Raw genomic sequence first — 20572 nt, 5'->3', positions numbered from 1 at the left:
CTGTTCCCCTAACTCCCCTTGTCTCAGTCAGAGAGGATGTGCCTAGTTCTACATAGACTTTATGTGGCAGGGTGAGGTGATACCCGGGGGGGGGGGGGGGCTCTCCTTCTCAGAGAAGAGTGGTGTGGGGGAAAGGACTGAGGGAGAGGAGGGGAGGGGGCAGATTTAGAGATGTAAAATGAATAAATTAATGAAGAAAAAAAACAAAGAAAACCAGGAGAAGAAGAAGAAGAAGGAGAAGGAGAAGGAGAAGGAGAAGGAGAAGGAGAAGGAGAAGGAGAAGGAGAAGGAGAAGGAGAAGGAGAAGGAGAAGGAGAAGGAGAAGGAGAAGGAGAAGAAGAAGAAGAAGAAGAAGAAGAAGAAGAAGAAGAAGAAGAAGAAGAAGAAGAAGAAGAAGAAGAAGAAGAAGAAGAATCATCCACTATCCAAATAGTAGTGTTGACCCCAAAGAGACCAAGACAGGTCTAGGAAATACCCCATTGCCATCCTGTTTACCAGTCTCATTATCTCTAGCTAAAGTGGCATGCTGATATCTTCATTTCCAATCCAGCGTCACGTCTTCCCCCTTTCTGTGACTGCCACTTCCTTGGCTGACACTGAAACACGTAACTCTCCTTGTCCCTAATGAACTCCATCATTTACTGAAATATAACCAGGTTCCCTGCAGCAAAGCAGGAAGCTAAGCCCTGAAGGTACCCACCTCCTCTTCTCAGTTTCTACCCATAGTTGAGCCTAAACCTGTTCCAATAGAGAAGGAAAAGAGAGCCAGTGAGCAAGTCGGGGCGCACAGCACTTGCTTAGACTCTCAGGAGCCTCCAGCCTCCAGCTGGATTCCCAGAACCAAGTTCACCATGGATGCCACTTATACCCTCCCACCCTCTCCCCTACTGCTAATCAAACGCTTGGCCTCAAAGCAGGAAAGAAAGACAATGGGGCAGAATCCATCTTACTCTGAACCCTTTGAGTATAGGTTTTCCTCATCTGTGAGGAAGAAGTATCAGCCCTTAAATGAAAACCTTTAAGCTATTATTTGTTTTTTAAAATGCAGATGTAATAAACATGTATTGAATATGTGTTTATACTTAACATTGGATTCTGCCTCTTCAGTCTACCATGAAACAGGTAAATATTGAAACGTGTTCCAAATTATGACTTTTCATATCCCTTTTGGTTGCACCACATAGGGAAATGAGGCTAGCAAGGTTCCTCCATGTTGACTGACTTGGGAAGGTGCTACACAGGCTAATGGGCAAAGAACAGCACCAACAGCCTTACCGAGCTGCGGGCTACAATCATGACCTGCCTGGCGAGGTGCGGGACAGCGCAATGACTCGTACAGGGTTCCTGTGAGCAGCAGCAGCAGCAGCTGATCTTGGTGGTCAACTTGACTCCATCTGGAATCAAGTAACCCTGTGAGGGATTTTCCTAATCAGGTTATTAGAGGTGGCAAACCCACCCCAAGTCTTGGCCACATCTTCTGGTGGCAGTTCACATAAAAAGAAAGCCATGGAAGAAGGAAGCCCTTGCTTTTTTTGCTGGTTTGCCTTCCCTCTCATCAGCAAGGTTATCTATCCTGTTACTGAGGCACTCCTTCACCTGTATGAGAACCTACTTCTCTGGGATTCTTACACAGACTAAAGATCAGCGGCTCTCCAGGAACCCTCTAGGACTCTAGCACCATATTGGGACTGCTGAGACACCCAGCCTTGTAGATTAAACTTTGACTCTTGGTCTTTCCATTGTGAGACAGCCATAATTGGGCTACCCTGACCATACCACACCTTGTAAGCCAGCCTAACAAATTACACACACACACACACACACACACACACACACACACACACACACACACACACACACCAGTTCTGTTCCTTTAGAAAACCCTGACGAATATAGTAACCAATCCCTTTCTGACTGGATTCATGACTTCCACAGGAGAGGATTATGCCTGATACTACAAACCTGGTCAAGAATACATGGCTGGGAGATCGGAGGCCCTACGGCCTTCACGCACTGTTTTTTACTAAGTGGACATGCTTCAAACTGCCTCCTAAATATTTATAGCTACCTCACAGATTAGTGCTGCTCTCAGCTGTTATCAGAAGATTCATTTTGCAGTGATGATGATTAATAGAAAGCCAGATGACTTCTCTAATCTCCAGTGAGTAATTTCTACTCAAGTTTGGGAATAGTCATAATCTCCAGAGCATGAATCCTCAAATTAGTCACTTTTCCTTCTGAAGGGAAGTCATGATTTAATTTACCCCTTGGGTCACCATGCACATCTGCTTTGCTTAGCACTTTTAGTGAGGAGGTTTTATCATCACAGATGGACTGACACTTGCTTTGTAAATACTTTATTTGTACATTTAAAAGATTTTTATTACATTTCCCCAAAGCAACGCATATTTGAAAGATCAGACAATACAAAAAGTAATAAATGAGAAGGTAATTTTTCTTCTACCCCATCTTTTCAGGAGCCACTTTTTATAAATTACTCAGACTTATAATTTGATCTTCACAGATCTTTCCATATTTACAGTTCCTTTTTATAAAAATAAAATTACATTACCACAGTATTCAACTCATCTAACAATAATATCATATGTGTCTTTCCAGAATACAACATAAACTCGGTTCATGCTTTTAATGGCTACTTTATAATGCATTGATATAGATATACCACAGTTTATTACCATTTGTGACAGAAGTGAAGCAGTGAGAATGTTTCCAGTTATTCTCCTTGCTAATCCAAGGAATCCCACAGTCACCATCGGAGGGTGTTACACACTGGAGGACACACACCAGAGAGGGCGCCTGCGCCTGCGCCTGCGCCTGCGCCTGCCAGGTCAACAGGGATGAAAATGATAGAGAGATCTTCTAAACCTTGTATTTGGAAAAATATTTTAGGATATACAAAAATAACCAGGATAGGAAAGTATGAACCCTAATTTACTTATCACTCAATCTAACAGCTGCCAATCTTCAAGACTCCCCTTTTCCTCCTATTTAGGAAATTTAAACAAATTTCATTTTAGTTCTCTTTATTAATGCCTTCAAATTTTTATCAAAGGCCTTTTGGAACATGAGTTATATAGTAACTTCATTTTTGTGCTCTTAATATTTTACAGAAAATCTTTTTAAAGTCGCCCATAGCACTCACTTCCAGCCTCCACTAAGCTCTTTGCAGTGGAGAAACAGAATCAACGCATCCAAGACAGTAGAAAAAAGACAAGAAAAAAATCCTCCTAAAAGCATAACGACCTTGAGAAGGAACAACGTCGGGCGGGCGGGCGGGCGAGCACGGAGGTGTATTAAGTGACAGAGGCACAAAGGGAAGAAAGCAGGAACATTAAGTAGATTTTAAAAGCTAGCATTAGCAGGTAGGAGAAGTACTTAAGGGATTGCTGGTGGTCTGAGTGGGAAATTTAAGCAAAGAAAGCAATTCGTGAGGAATAGGGCACGCCATTTGAATGTGTTTTAGAGCCAGTGGCTTAAAATACATTGCACTGATCAAGACCTAGATGAATGGCCACTTAGTGCTCTGCCAGCAAAAGATACTTGGAGGGAAAATATCACTAAGATTTAAGAAAAATGAAAATTATTTCTTTTTAAATATGAGTAAGCTGCCACTTGAAGAATATAGACTGTGTGTACTGTACACATACATGAGAAATGATACAACTGCCACTTGAAGAATATAGACTGTGTGTACTGTACACATACGTGAGAAATGATACGACCGTGTACTTGTTCCTAGAAAAGGACCACCATGGAGTGAAACGTCAAGTTCACTAGCGACAACGGATAGTTAAAGGAATTACAAAGTAAACTATCGTATATGAACACGTTAGCGATGTGTTAGAGAACCATGGCCTATCACTTCCTGGCCGTTAGCAAATATTGAGTAAGAAACCATATAAATTAATTGTTTAAATATGGTTTCCTTTTTTGGATATTAATTTCAATAACCCACAATACTTATTGAGTATTCTCTATATGCTAAGCAGTTATGTATAATACACAAACAAAACTATAAGACTCTTATGGTCTGAGGGATTTACACACAATTATAATACAATATATTTTGATGAACTTCAATTTTTTTACTTTTTATTTATTTATTTTGAAGGTATGTCTCTGTGTATGCACACATACATGAATAGTTTGGGGTATGTGGGGAAGTCAGAGGTTGAATTGCTAGAGTTGGTTCTCTCCTTCTGTCATTTGGATTCGAGAGATTGAAATTAGGTCATGAGTGCCCAGACTCACAAGACCGACTGACCAGCCCCTATCTCAGTGAGTTTCAAATTTGAGAAGGTCAACAAGCAGACACAGAACTGTGGGCTTCTACTTAGCGGAGTCAGAAAAGGCCTCATAAGTAGGTAAATGACACTTGAATTGACCTTTGAAAGCTACAGAATTTAGAAGTAAACAATTAACAAAGCTTTGTTAATACAATGAAACTGGAAATATTTTTTCTAATATAGACTTAACAAGAAGACTATGTAGTCTCCTTAAAAGTAAATTTAAAATGTCCACTAAATAGTCAACACAGTTTAAGAATAGAACCAGGGCAGAATTTTAGAACACTGGGGAGAAGATTCTACCAGGTACCATAGGAGAACTAACGGGTTTCATTTAGAAAAGAGGTGGGGCAGGGGTGGGGGGGAGAAAGAGAGAATTAAAATAGCATCCAGCTTATCGTGTTCTAGAAAGTACAGTGCAGTTCTGAAGAGAAAATCATTTGCAATTCAATCATTATATATCCAACCAGAGTATCAAGATGGGTGTTACATTATGAGATAAGCACATGAGACTGGAATATGTGTAGCTATCTGTGATAAAGATGGTGAACATGAAGTTTCCACATGTTAACCATCTAGAAATCTAGACCAGCTCAACCGGGACACCCAAGCACATGGCCACCCGGGCTTCCTCAGGAGGAGCCTGGCCAGATGCTTCTACAGAGACGCCTGCGGTCAACAGTCGGGGTAGCACTGTAGCCTCTGGTTCTATACAACTGAAGGTGGCCATTCCATAAAACTTCAATAAGAAAGACGGAAGCCAAAGGAAAAAAAAAATTAAAGTAGCTTGCAGGGGCTGTCTGAACAGATATGCAACCAGGAAACAATGAAAATAACGCTAAGGGTGGGAGACACCAGGAAAAAGAAGACCCAAAAGCTTCACGCCTTAAAAGGCGTAAAGATAAAAAATGGAGAACAGTAACAGGAGAGCTGGAAGGTAAAAAGTTGTGTAAATAAATAGCCAAGAGGAGACACATGGTAGGAAGGTTGTTAATCAGAAGACTGAAAAATGACCTGTCCTGAGTAGGCCATCAAAAAGTCAAAGTTACAAAGACAACGGTGATGAAAACACAAGAGAAAATCACCCTGGAACTCCTTAAGTACATTTCTCAGAGCTAAAAGCAATGTGGGTAAGGTCAGTGCCCACTAAGCAGCCAGCACAGGGTCCGAGGTAGAACCAGGACAGATTCTATCATCAACTTAGAACCCCAGGAGGGGAGGCTCTGTCGGGCTCCACAGGAGAATGAACAGGGTTCATTTGTTTAAAGTGGGGGTGGAGAGAAAGAATTAAAATAGCATTCAGCTTATCAATTTCTAGAAAGTGCAGTGCATTGCTGTGCAGTTCTGAGGAGAAAATCATTTGAAATTTGATCACTTTATATCCAACCAACGTATCGCCAAGCCTCAAAAAAATGACTTCCCCTTACTTTTGTCTGAAGCTACTGGACTTTATAACTGTATGAGAAGGCAAAGTAAACCTAAGTTATGATTGATACCCAATGCAAAAAGAGATGCGATGAATCCTCAGAGGACAGTAGAAGAATTCAAGATCTTCAAGAATTCAAGGTTTGTAACAGGCCTATAGAGCAGTGGTCAGGGGCTTCGGAAAAACACCTTTGGTCTGTAAAACGGATGCTCTGCCTGGACATATTTTAACTGAAAATGTATAAGGCCTTCAAATATGAAAATAAAAATCATGCCCTAAGATAACACATGCATGCTACTAAAGTCCTTACTGCCGTGAGAGTAAGTTGCAGCACTCTGGCCAGTATTAGCCGGGTGGATCTTCACTGGTGAAGCGATGCGGTTATTTTACATTGTTTTCTAAAAGCTGATTGCTGGTGAGATTGAAACATAGTTCACAGAACTCATCCAAGTACCTGGATGCATCAGACACTGAGACTCATCCAGATTAAATACAGAAGTTTCTTCAACAGATGTAGAAAGCATTGTATTACTCCTCTGCAGCAGCTCAGGCAAAGTGGAGAGATCACGTGAGCACTGAGATGCAGGACAGCACACAGAGGGCTTAACAAACATCTGCTCTTCCTTTTCCAATCTATAAGTAAGATAAGAAACGGCAAGTGAAGACTGAGGTAGCTACTTGATGGATCATATATGACATGTTTATATACATATTCACATACATGCAGACATGCACACACATATACTCACCAATACTTAGATTTTCATTTGTTGTTCTTCTGTAGCTCTGTATTAATTGTAATTTTATTTTAAAATTATGGTCCACAAGCTTAACTCAATCAATCAAGGTTTAAAAAAAAAACAAAAAACAAACAAACAAAAAAAAAACAGGTTTTCTTTAAAATACTTGAATGTCCTAAAATATTTGTAAAAATATTAGCTTATATTAGTTAAGTAGGATAATATAAATATTTGTTGATAGATCTCAATAATTTCAGATAACATGTAGAGAATACTTTACAAAGGACTGGATATTAACATTCCTGGTTGAAAAAGAGATTACTAAAACTTATTTACAAGTATTTTATTTCATTGACTTCAGTAAATAAAATGACTAATGAAAGTTTACTACTCTTAGGTTGATTAAAAAAATCTGAAAAATACACAAAATGGATGTGTCTTAAAGGCTTTCAAAAAAATATATAGGAAATAATAAGGTTGTAAACTCAAACTGGTCAGAGGAAGAGTAAAAGAAAGAACACAGTCTCTCCAAATAAGGAGTATCATATGTGTGAGCTTAGATTTGGGCCACTAAATTATATGCACTCTCTAAAAGAAACGGAAATCCCACAGCATATGAATTCTCTCTACTTTAACATCTCAGCTATTTTTTTTTAATTATTGCATTAGTTACACAAAATAAATGTTCTAAATTCAGTTTCTATTCATTTAGGGACCTATAGTATATTTTCTATAAAAGTTAGACCTAAACTTACCTATTATATAGAACAATAAATCAAATTTAAAAAAGAATTTACAAGGCTAGAGAGAGAGCTCAGCGGTTAAGAGCACTGACTGCTCTTCCAGAGGTCCTGGTGTTCAATTCCCAGCAGCCACATGGTGGCTCACAACCATCTGTAATGGGATCTGATGCCCTCTTCTGGTGTGTCTGAAGACAGTGACATACATACATAAATACATACATACATACTCACATACATAAAATAATTAAATAGATAAATAAATCTTTTTTTAAAATGGATTTATTGACATGCAACTAAAGATTCAGACAAATAAACACAATCAGAATGGGCCTTCAGCCAAGTCCTCTTCAAAGTACCATGGTGAGATAAAGATACAAGCCTAGCTATAAATGATAAATGTAACCTAATATTTCTAACCTCGGCTTCTGAATACACACAGAAAATTAACCATCCAGAGTGGGCCCTGTTTTATTTTGAGGCACTGTTAATATAATGCTAGGCACAACTGTGACAGTGACAGATAAACAAGGTTGTACGGCCAGTCTTCATTAAAGAACTTGGTCAGCGTCATCTATCCTGGGCACTCCAGACGGTCCACCCCAGGCTCCCACCCTCCAGGCCAGAGCGTTGCTAGGCAGGTTTGCTCCATGTTTTATAACAGAAAATGGAGGGAGAGGGAGTGAAATGACTGAGCTAGAACCGTCTAGGGCTTTCCTGTGTGGACAGTTTATATTTAGCATGTCCAGGACAGTCCAGGACCAATAGCAACGTTGCGATGGTGGGAGATGGGCAGGTCAAAGGAGAACTGCGCTGCCTTTGTGTCACTTGACAATCTTCTTACTGAAAGGACAGCCTCTGAGAAAGAGCCCTGTGGTTCTTTTACATACGCTGCATAAACCCCCTGCAATCAGGGAGAGAAAAATAAGAACGAAGCTAAATATACGGTACATAGTTGAATGCTAAATTGCAAATTACAAATCAGTAGAAAGAGAAAACAGAAAGCTCAGAAATGGGTAATAGGACTCAAGGCCTGCCTCCTCGCCATACACTTCACCACATTCCAATCTCCTCTTAAAGGAGCCAGAGAAGAGAACTTATGGTCTTCATAACTATCTTGTTTTTCTTAGTTGTATGTAATAAGAATCCACCAACCCCCACTATGTTCTAAATAAAATATTCAAATAAAAATAACACAGTCTAAGATTAAGTAAAAGACTACTGCTCTTAATTCCGAGTTCCACCACACCTTTCAGTCAAAAATTAAGTCATTTGAACTGTCAGATATTCTGATGGCAATGACCCAAAAGCCTGGCCTTCATCATCCGAGAAGAACAAAGACTTCAGACACACTGCCTACTGGGACACTCCAGCTACTCCAGTATACTCCAACAAGCAGACGAGTGAGCATGCAGACTGTCTACAATACACATAGCTTATCCACGTTTTGAGACTCAGGCACTCGGACAGCATGATTTGAATCTTCATTCCTTCCCACCTCCTCAGGACTTGACACAAATATTCAGATTAAAGGTTGAGAAACGAGTGGAGGGAAGAAAGCAAGGCACATATAACAGACAGCCAGTGCAGTCGACCATTAACTACTTTGTTCGAATCAAGAATTCATAACATGGTATAATATACCCAGGCCATACAAATGCTCACACACCTGCAGCAATGCTCTGTGGAAAGGCTGCCTGAGACCAGAACAACTGCTGAAAATTTTTTTAGTTGCTCTCTGTGTGGTGTTTATGTATGCGATTTTAAACTATCACTATGGCCATAAACTTGAGGAGTGCTTTGGAGGAGGGACTATGTCAGAGCACAAGTCACGATCGCTACTGTGTTATTATCACAAAAAAAGCAGCACTTCAAGAAAAAGAAAGGGAGAAAAGGTGGACATTTACTTTAAGACTATTAAAGCAAACGCACGGTCTGGTGTCTCCTTACTGCCCTCACTCCCCAAATCCCTGCTCCATTAGAACGTCAGCTACCTCTCAGAAACCCCAGAGAGCCCATTTTCCAGCGACCTTTACTCAGAGTCCTCTGAGACAACCCACCCATCACGCTCTTTCCCTTTGCCCATGTTATTTTCTGTCCCTCAAGTTAGCACTGCAGTTTTCACTTCTCATCATGAACTTTAAAACCCACTTCTCACCATGGTGGGGAGACGAACCCTTGGAGAAATACAGGAGAAGGACTCTATGTGCCTGGGTGGTCACTCGCCAAGCCTTTAAGCTGTGGGTCTAACTCTGCCCATCACCAAGGTAAGTTTCTCCCCTGGGGTGCGATTGTTAATGCAGCTGATAAACTCTGTAAGGAATGGAAGTTGCTAGAAGAGAGGGTGGAAGGAATACTACTCTGCATTTGCTGGGAGAGTGGAACTCTGGGATCTTGGCTGCATATGATGAAAACCATCACTCCAGACACTCAGCAGACACGGAACAGGCAGGATACCGTTCAGTGCTGTCTCATGACCAGAGCATAAGGTTCTAAGAAGCTGTAAGCTTCCGTTAGTCGTTTTAGAACACTGTCTTCTATTTACTTATATATAGTTAAAGATTTATTTATTCGTTTTACTTATATGAGTACACTGTAGCTGTCCTCAGACACACCAGAAGAGGGCATCAGATCCCACTACAGATGGTTGCGAGCCACCATGTGGTTGCTGGGAATTGAACTCAGGACCTCTGGAAGAGCAGTCACCGCTCTGAACCAGTGAGCCATCTCCGCCTTCTGTTTTCAAAGACAAACACTCTAACTCCATGTTTCAAATAAAAACAGGAAAAGAATGTTATAAAGAGATATCTAAATGCTTCTTCTAACTCCCTGGCATTTCAAATGGAAAAATAAAAAGTTCATTTAAAAAGTCGTATCTTCTAAATGTCCCTTGCCTGCTGACCCCGGACACCAAATGCGAAGGGTTCTGTGTGGCTTGGGCCATGTTCACTCAACATTGAGCCAAAAGAAAACTCCTGTTCCCTGAGCTCTGGAGCCAAGCCTCTGGTGCCCACCAGCAGCTCTCTCGGCTGCAGCCTCCCATCTCCCAGCTGCTGCCTATCCATACATCCTAAATGCCAGAAAACACCTAGAAAGTTTGCCTAGAACTAATCGCTGTGACTTTAACCCTTTGTACTCCCCGCCCTAATGTAAGACTGTTGCTTTGATTTTTGAGTTCTTGAAAATATATTAGGAGATACTGACATCTGACACACTGTGAGCCTCTCAAAGAAAATCAGGCATTATCTGTTTTTTGACTGGTAAAATGTGTTGCTTCCTTATCCTAAATAACTTGAGATTCTTATCACAGCTTTCAAAGATAAACACTTCACTTGGAAGTTAAAGAATACTTTTTAAAATGAAAGCAATGTTCTTTTCTTCCTGGTTGTAAACGAAATACATATATCATAAAAATTCAAACAATTCTGGAAAGCATAATGAAGAAAATGCAAATTACTCATAATCCCAACAAAGCTGCGCACACTGAGCCTCAGCTCTGGGCATAACCACAGTTATTGGGCTGCTCCGTGGTGTGTACGGTTTACAGAAAACGAGCACATAAGCACATGAGTTTCATTACAGAACCCATGTTAAAATGCCAAGTGTAGTGGGACAAACGTGACCTTAGCACTGGAAAGGAGGGGACGGGAGGGCTGCTGCGCCCTAACCAGCCAGTCTCCCCTCATTGGTGAGCTCCAAGCCAATGAGAGACGGCTTCAAAAGAAGTGGGAGGTTTTCCTAATGACATCCAAAATTGTCCACCGTCCTTCTCTGCCTGTCTTTTCTCCCTGTCTGTTTCCCTGTCTCACTCTCTGTGTCTCTCTGTCTCTGTCTGTCTGTCTGTCTGTCTGTCTCTCTCTCTCTCTCTCTCTCACACACACACACACACACACACACACACACACACACACACAAGTAAATAAATTGACCACATTTATTATACTGCTTTTTTTTTTAATCTACTTATTTATGTATATGGGCATTTTGTCTGCATGCACATCCGCACACCAAAAGAGGGCATCAGATCCCATGGGACTATAGTTAAACACAGTTGTGAGCTAACACAGGTGCTGGGAATTGAACTCAGGACCTCTGGAAGAGCAGTCAGTGCTCTTAACTGCTGAGCTGTCTCTCCAGTCCTTCTGCATTGACTTTTAACTCAATATGCTTCATAGACTGTGGATAATTATACAGTAGCCCACTGTATGGAGGATCCGTAATTAACAAGTCCCCTAAATTAAATGTCTACATTCACTGTGCCACAGTGTATCCTTTTACTAACAGCTCAATATAATAGTTGCACTATTTTTCAGAAAGGGAATAGTCAGAAACTAGATACTTAAAACTGTTAAGGAAACTGCCAGACTGCCTCTGTGAGAGTGAACTGTTGCTTGCTGGCTTGTAACTGGCCTTTCCGCTGCTGATCTGAAAGTCCTCTCCAGAGACTACGCTTCTGTCAGCATACAATTCTCAAATACCAACTGCCAGTGTGTCGCTTACACTCCAGCTTCTTTTTTTTTGTTTGTTTTTTGGTTTTTTGGTTTTTTCGAGACAGGGTTTAAATGCATAGCCCTGGCTGTCCCGGAACTCACTCTGTAGACCAGGCTGGCCTCGAACTCAGAAATCCGCCTGCCTCTGCCTCTGCCTCCTGAGTGCTGGGATTGAAGGCGTGCGCCACCACGCTCGGCTTACACTCCAGCTTCTTGATGCTGCCTTTTGAACGAAGTGTCCTAAACTGCTAGTCAACCTATTTATAATCTTGACATCCCAGGGATTTAGATTACATTGAGAAGAGCATCCCTGTCTCAACACAACAAAAGTAGTCATCTGGAGTGTATAGGAATGTCAGTTTCCAATTAAGCATTTTATCCAACTTAAGTGTATGTTGCTATGAAATTAAGGCTTTGTTATTTTTTAACTCCTAAGTGTTCTCAAAAGAAACATCAATCCTTTCCCATCACTGATAGTCACGTGAGTCCCGGATGCTGCAGGCTGTGAGAACTGTCTCGTCTACACTAGCACATTTACTGTCTCGTCTACACTAGCACACTTACTTACTGTGCTAACACACGAGGGCCACACTCTTGGTGACAGATCAGTCAACAGTGCACTGCACATAACAAGCGATGGGAAATCTTTAGACAGGAAACGCCCTTCCTTCTTTCTGTGATTTTCTAATAATGAGAAAACTAGAAAAGCTCAAGAATGGGAGCCGGGCAGTGGTGGCGCACGCCTTCAATCCCAGCACTCGGGAGGCAGAGGCAGGAGGATTTCTGAGTTCAAGGCCAGCCTGGTCTACAGAGTGAGCTCCAGGACAATGAGAGATAACATAGAAAAACTTTATCTCAAAATATGAAAAAAATTAAAAATAAAAAAATAAAAGGTTGGAGAATAAAGCAGACGATACCAACACCACTAATTGAAAGTGCAGTATTGACAGTCACATAGTCTTTCGTCTGATATGTTTATCACAGTACAAAGTAGCTAGTGTTTCTGAAGAGGGAGCACTTGGTCAAAGACTCCCTGGAGATTATACGACAAATAACTGGCAGAGCTAAATCAATCTCACATGCACTTCCTATGGTGACACCTACTTTAAATAGAACAGTGAATGACCCATAAAAGTCCAAGTTTTCTCACTTCTAAATTAAACTACTAAAATATATGTGTATATTTGCATAGAAATACAAAGTATGGGTGGCTATGGGTCACAAGACATACATGTAAACAGATATAGGATGGCTATGTAGCTCCTGCAGGAATTATATCTGTGTTTACATATTGTTCATATGGAGAGTGATCACGGTAGCTATGCCCTCGGTTTTGAATGGATGAGGTTATTAGACACAAAGCAGGCAGGAGAGAGTAAAATAGAAGGCACAGACAGCAGACCTTCAGTTCGGGCCCTATCACCCAGCAGAAACTGAATGGGAAAGACACAGGGAAGGGGTCAGCTAGAGTTCCTGATCTAGCTTTTTATTTTCCATTGATGTGCTGACCTTGTGGCTTCCGGTTTCCACCGTAGGCAGCTTATCTGCCGGGATAAAGAGCAACCTCTGTTGGAAACAGCTCGCCTTCTAACTCCTCTCGAGGGCTCAGTGTTTACTCTTGAGCTGTCTTGCTTTTCTCTTCCCTCACGGCCATGGAGTTAGGGATCCAGCCCACCCTGAACAAGGGGCTGAGCTCTGAAGCGGAGGACCAGCCCCTCCCATGACAATTTACCAATACAATGTACATTTCACACACATGCTTTGTAATGTGTTACATGCATGCAATGCACATGTATGTCACATATGCAGTACAGGTCTCTATAGGTCTCCTGTATATAAGTACACATAACTATATAAAACATAACTCTATTTAAGAAAACATTTTTAAGTCAACTTGACATTCTGAAGTGTTGGGATTCTGCACATAGCATACACTCTACATGACAAAATAATGACGTCATGGGAAATCTAAAAATATAGGCTATATTTCCATAATTTTCCCTTCAGTTTCTCTAAGGTAGGTGGAAATGAATATATAAAAATCTTAAAAAGCAGCTTTCCTCTAGTAACACTTGATTACTAGTGTAAAAGATACCAGTCTTGGGCACACCCTAAAGCAGATCCTACAGCAGACAAGTAGAGAGAATCAGGGAAAGACTAGAGCTGGATTCGTCACACGCTCACTGTGCCCAAGCATTCCCGGAGGGGAAGATCACCACTGTCACAGGTCAAGGATGGAGAAGGAAGAGGCTGTGAGACATGTGCCAATCACGGGGTCCTATCAGAACCCAGACACAAGAGGCAGAAACTTGGAAGAAACAGCAAGAGGGGTTTTACTAATATAGTCTCCAAGATGAAGCTACAGCATTAGCCAAAGATTCTGGTTGACACTAAAATATTGCAATGATATATAACAACTACTGGCTTATATACATTACAAATAACAGGCATATATTAATATACATATTTTATGTGTCTACATTAATAGAATTGTTTCTGAATTTTCATTATTTCTATATTCCTCATTAGTGCTGTACTATTATTAACTATAATAATAATACTATATTAATATTATTAATATAATACAATAATATGATAATATAATCAATATTACTATTATTATTTTATATATTACCCATGTGGTATATATGTTCTGTGTATATGCAATAAATTATATGAGAAATATTGACTTATCTGTTCAGGCTATGAAAACATAGTACACTTTAAAAAAATGTAAGGGAAACTATTCTATTTCCAAATATACAGGGGATATTGTAAATACCAAATAACTGTAATAGACGCTATGATAACCAAATTTGTTATCAACTAAGGTGAGAAGAATCACATCTTCATAAACCATCTTGGGCGGAACATGGTGGTGCAGGCCTCAGATCCCAGAAGTGAGGAGGCAGGAGGAGGAGGGCTTGAGAAGCAAGGCCAGCATGTTCTACCTGGTGATTGCCAGGTCAGCCAGAACTACTCAGAAACACCCTGTCTCCAAAATAAAAAGGTCATCTCAGTAGAAGAAAGAGACCACTTTAGGGAAACAGCACGGTGGGCTTCTCTGAGCGGAAGTCAAGGGGCCTAGCAGGAAAGGGGAGTCTGCCCCAGGAAGAACAAAGCAGGAATCCATGCGGCACTGTCAGACAGGGGCTCGGGGCTCCCCTCCCCAGGGATCGGCAGAAGTGGCCCTCACTGGAGATGAAGGCTGCTGACTTACACTTTTTCCTAGCTCACACAATGGCATCTCTTTCTAGGCGCCATGGGGCAGGAGCACACACATTCCCTCTGCAGAGCAGCTCGGGCATCTCAGGAAGGCTGTTCTCGAGAAGTGAGAACAGAGCAGGTAAGCCTATTCATAGGACGCTTGACTTTAAAAGAGTCTGCTTTCCACAAAGCAGAATGTTGGGTCCTAAAGCAGTAAATAAGTCCGTGTGCAGGAGTGATTAACTCTCCGTGACACGTTTGATTCTTTCTGCAACTAACCTTGGTCCTTGTGAAATGTCAGCAAGCTATCCCATAGCCAGCCCATGAAATCTCGCTTAATTTCTTCTTATATCACTGATAAGAAGCCAAATAGTAAAATACATCTCAAGATTTATAAACCATTTTAAGGTTTACAAACAAAATATAAATAACAAAAGCAAGTATAAAAATATTTTCTTTTCCAATATAAGAGGAAATAAATAATTAGATATTTCAATTATTCCCCAAAATTAGGAAGACTCTTCCACATAGTTTTGGAAATTCTGGAACTCTCGCCAAGCGCAACTGAGCATAACCATGGCTTGGTTTTCCATTTGGGATGGATGGCTCCACTGCATCGGGAGTGCACTCACTGGGCCTAGCAGCAGAATCTGATGACTCTAAGATGTTTGAATTATTGTTTCTGTTATTAAGTAATAATAACCTGAAGAACCTAAGCGCTGGGCTCATCATCTCTACCATCAGGAGCTTCACTCCTCACTGTAAATATCCTTTGCACACTATCACACCAGATCTATAGGAACTGACATTCCAGAGCACCACTTCAAGCCCCATCAGGGTCAGAAGATCAGAACCTAAGGCTAGAGAGAGGAAAACTTACATTTCAGCATTCAAACAAAAACAAAATAAATTCAAAGATAAGAAAAGCTTTTTATCTTTAATGATTGGCAAATATATTGAATATATTAGAAATAAATCGGTTGGAAGCATATAAACAAGTCTTTAAATGTTTATACAATGAACGCTTACAGGTATTCCTGGCTTTACACTGTGCTCTGAAACAGAATTATGCTTGTGGCGCCCTCTGCTGGGCTTGCCACAAACAAACTCAGCCTAGCAACACTAATAAAATCCAATCAAACTTATGTATCAAATGAAAAATTACTTTTTTGTCTATGTGCATTTTATGATTATATAAAAACTTAGCTAGTATTCACTTTGATGAGACTTTATATATTTATCTATTAGGTGGAATTTCAATAGCTGTTCCTCATAAACGAAAGAGTAAATGTCGTCACGTATTTAAGAGTAAATCTAGTCACATAAACCGCATACATATGTATGACGTGGACGCAGAAAGGTCTGGAGACAAAGGAAACAAACAGCAGAGAAGAGAAGCAGGAGAAAGACTGGCGGGAAGATGAAGGACCAGGCACTCCACATATAATATTTGCACCACGAAGTAGAATGTTACATATGGAGCAGGAGATGACTCGGGGAGGAAGCGCTGGCCACACAATCACCTGGGCTCACATGCAAGACCATGTAAAGGGCAGGGAGGTGTGGTGGCCATGTCTAACTCTCCCTAGAGCAGTGGGCAGCCACCCTGGCTGCACAGCCAAGCTCAAGAGACCTTGCCTCTGTGAGTAGGTAGAGAACAGAGGAAGGCTGCTGACCTCAGCCTCAGGCCTCCACACACATGCATATACATATACAACCACCCACATGAGCACACATACACAGCACCCATACCACCCTGACCCTCACATGCCAAAAGGTTATATACAGAAAAGTCTTAAGACACCTTGTTTTTGTTACTACATCTGTCACTTGACAATATTTTCAGGTTCTTAAGACTATTATGATAAAACATTTTAATAAACTATTTTGTTATTTTTTTTTCTATTCTTTCTGGCTTTTTAGTTCAATCAAAATCATTCATTTTAAAACATCAAAGTAATTTTTGGTGTCTCCCTTTAACTTAAGTTTGTTTTACAATAAGCCTCAACAACATAAATTGTGCATACTTATAAGCCCTTTTAACAAGTTTGAAAAGCACCAAGCACCAGGAGCAACAGAGTAGCTTCCACTTCCTGAGCATCAATTACGAGGAATAGAGAGTTCGATGGCGTCCACGAATTATATGCAGTCTTTAAAAATGAATGGAAGTCAAGTTCACAGAGACAACACAAATCACCTAAGGTGCAGACATAGCTTGTTTTGAAGTTCCCCACCAAACAACACAGAGAAGGAAGGGCGTCCTCAACACAGGAGGGGAGGGGGCGGCGTCCTCAACACAGGACAGAGGGGGCAGGGCGTCCTCGACACGTGATTTTTTCACTTGTCAGTGCGACAGCTAAGGGGGGTGGGTGATGAAGAGGATGTTAGAGAAGGACGAGCCGGTGATTTATGTTATACCTTGGACCATTACGAGACTTTTTATTGTATTCAGTGCTGCCAGCTAGTGGCCCTACTTCATAGTGAGTCAAGAAAATAATACTTAAAAAACAAAAAACACGCTGGGCGTGGTGGCGCACGCCTTTAAGAGGCAGGCGGATTTCTGAGTTCGAGGCCAGCCTGGTCTACAAAGTGAGTTCCAGGACAGCCAGGGCTACACAGAGAAACCCTGTCTCGAAAAACAAAAAAACAAAAAAACCCCAAAAAAAAAAGAAAAACCAAAGAAAACAATACTTGGTTTATGTTATTGAATGTAAAAGTCTCCATTTCACATTGCAGGATCATGTTGTAAATGTGTGCACACAGGACTGACTTAATGATATTTCCCATTACTGCAGTGTCCTCAACCTCCATAGCACCCCTTGGCCAGTCCTTGCCTTGCTCCCAACCAAACTACAATATACACCTAAGTCAGAATTCACTAAAGGCCAGCATGTGTAAGCTAAAAGGTAGCCTACAAAAGAAAGGTAGTCCATGCAAAAGAAACCTATGCCATTCTAAATATTTTACAGTAACAGATTCCTTAGTGACAAATAATATAACTTTTCTATGCAAGCCAGAACTAATGAAAATATGGACATAGAACAAAAGTAATGTCTATGATAATACATTACTCAAGTAAAATCCACCCATTTGGTAAAACAGTACTATCAGCAAAGTTTATCATTTAAGAATAGACAATAAAGCCGGGCAGTGGTGGCGCACGCCTTTAATCCCAGAACTTGGGAGGCAGAGACAGGCAGATTTCTGAGGTCGAGGCCAGCCTGGTCTACAGAGTGAGTTCCAGGACAGCCAGGACTACACAGAGAAACCCTGTCTCAATAGTAATAATAATAATAATAATAGGATAGACAATAAGTAATTATGATGTTTCCTCTTAGAAAAAAAATTTAGTTATTTTAAAATTTGAAGCAGTCATATTTTACTAATGATTCATTGTTTTGATAAGTATCCTGTACAACAACTTAGAAGACACACATAGTTCTTATCATGAGATGTTATTTAACTGTGATGTGTACATGTTCTTAGCTGATGTCTGTCATCATATGGCATTATTTTAGAATTGCTTAAGTCAAGTTCTCAGCAGAGAAATAAATCACCAATTAATCAGTGGCTTAGACAAAAATATAACACAGCCTCTATCATGTCATTGAAAACCTGCATTTTAAGTATAGTGACATCATAAAGAATGTGCTGTGGATTTAATCAGTACCAAAACAGAAGAGCACAGCAGGCAAAGCAAGCAGAACAAGTGAACTTCCAGAGAAAGTTGCGAGGGAAACAGGAACCAGAAGGAATGCCAGGCGCCGGGGAGTCCAGACTTCCTTCTGATCTATACTCTGCCTCAAACACACACATCGCCACAAAGTTTTGGTAAAGCCTGCCATACCCCATTTAGTATGCATCTCCTATGGGGTACATTCTACAGCTAAAGGTACCAGGAATTTCTAATATGCATGTGTATATGTATGCATGCATACATGTATATAAAATATATGCATATATGTGCATACACACATGAGTATAAACACATGGTTAGTATAATAAATACTAGGGCGAAACTAAAATTTGGTTTCTAAAGCACTGGATATATTTCATAGTGAGCATAGAACTTACAAACATTTCCTGTGTTGTCAAAGCTGGTAAGGACGTCTTCCACATTCAAGGATCCACTATTATGCCTGCGAAGGAATAAAAGTTTATTTAACATTTCTAAAATAACAGCGCTTCTGATTCTTCTTGAAATCTGAGAGTATATTGCGATACACTCAATACTAATGAGCCCCACCGTATTACAGCTTTAAAACAATGTCTGCCCACTAGAGGGAGAAGGGAAACAAACCCTCGGATTATGGTCTTCAGAGCACTTCATGCTATGGCATTTCCTGATTACGATCAACATCTTCAAGTGCTATAATCTGTACAATCACTGCTTAATGGAAAATAATCTACAGTTACATACAAATCCTTAAAGGCGAAACTTTTTTTAAAAGAAACAAAGCACACAGAGAATTTTAGAATAAAGCAGAACCGAGCGAATGGGCCTCCAGAGCCACCCAGAGTGACACAGAAGTTCCACTAAAGCAGCGCCACAGTTTGCTAACTGGACGCAAAGACTAGTGGGCCACCAGCTCTGCAGTCCACTCGCCGACAGTGCTGAACATCAGTCAGCAGGTCAACCTGACTCTTGGCATCTACCCCTAACCTGCCCTCTGCCTCTGTTAGCTCAACTCGCTCCACTCAGCCCTTCACATATTGGGTTTGATTATTTGAATCTTAATAAGGGAACCAAGTGGTGATAGCTGGAGTTATAGCGCTATAATCTTCTACATGCTCCCTCAGAATTGCAGCTGAACCCACTTTAGGGCGTTTTGATTGTTTAAAATATATTCATCAGTAAATCACTAGACATGCATTTTACCAATACTACCTTAACTTCATTGTTAACATTTAATACAAATGGGGCTAGAATGTATATGGATGGATGGATGGATAGATAGATAGATAGATAGATAGATAGATAGATAGATAGATAGATAGATAGATAGATGGATATAATTATATAAATATCAATAGAATAGTAATTACATTACTCTTTCAGAAAAAAGAGCTCTTTTTTCTCTCCTACCATTTCTCTGTCAGTGAGGCTGAGGTTGCATAAAGCTGTCTGCAATCATAACTAACCATAAACGCTGGGCACAAAGGTATCATAATCCAAAGAAATAAAGTCACCAACCAGAAACCAAAGCTTCCGTATCATAATATGATGTTTGTAGATCCACCTCAGTGACCGCGAGGGTCTAGGGATAGCAGTTAATTACACTAACACTACTGAAACTATAATATACGCAGTTTTAACATCTAAAGCGCAGGATGGGGGCATGGCATGGCTCACAATGCAGCACATCCCAAAACAGACCAGCAGCATATGATTACTTTGAAGATAATAAAACATCAATATCCTAATGAGCAGTTAATATTTTGGTACACACTCGTCAAATCTGTTCTCTATACTTTGATAAAGACTGTTGTGCAATTCATGTTTTTTATAATGTATTATAGTTTTCAACATTTAGTCACATCCTGTAACATGAGCTCTTTTGTTTGTTTGGTTGGTTGGTTTTGTTTTGTTTGGGTTTTTTGTTTGTTTGTTTGTTTCTCGAGACAGGGTTTCTCTGTGTAGCCCTGGCTGTCCTGGAACTCA

At 40.5% G+C, this 20572-nt stretch overlaps 1 protein-coding gene across 5 annotated transcripts in view; it reads right to left on the bottom strand.

The window, feature by feature from the left end:
* Positions 1-20572, bottom strand: part of Camkmt (calmodulin-lysine N-methyltransferase) — a 368029-nt gene that overhangs the window by 325758 nt on the left and 21699 nt on the right. For 4 of the 5 annotated variants that reach the window (XR_385373.3, XM_006524992.3, XM_006524993.4 and 1 more), the window contains exon 3: positions 18985-19049. Coding sequence is in view for 4 of the 5 variants with exons in the window: in XM_006524992.3 (XP_006525055.1) it covers positions 18985-19049 (65 nt within the window). In the remaining variant the exon portion in view is untranslated. Of the gene's footprint in view, positions 1-2341; positions 6367-18984; positions 19050-20572 lie in introns of those variants that run through there. The other variant, NM_001364946.1, reaches the window with a different exon arrangement.

Source organism: Mus musculus, chromosome 17 (assembly GCF_000001635.26).
Source record: "Mus musculus strain C57BL/6J chromosome 17, GRCm38.p6 C57BL/6J".
NCBI lineage: Eukaryota > Metazoa > Chordata > Mammalia > Rodentia > Muridae > Mus > Mus musculus.
Note: the sequence above shows the minus strand (reverse complement) of the source record. Positions and strands in the feature narration are given on the sequence as shown.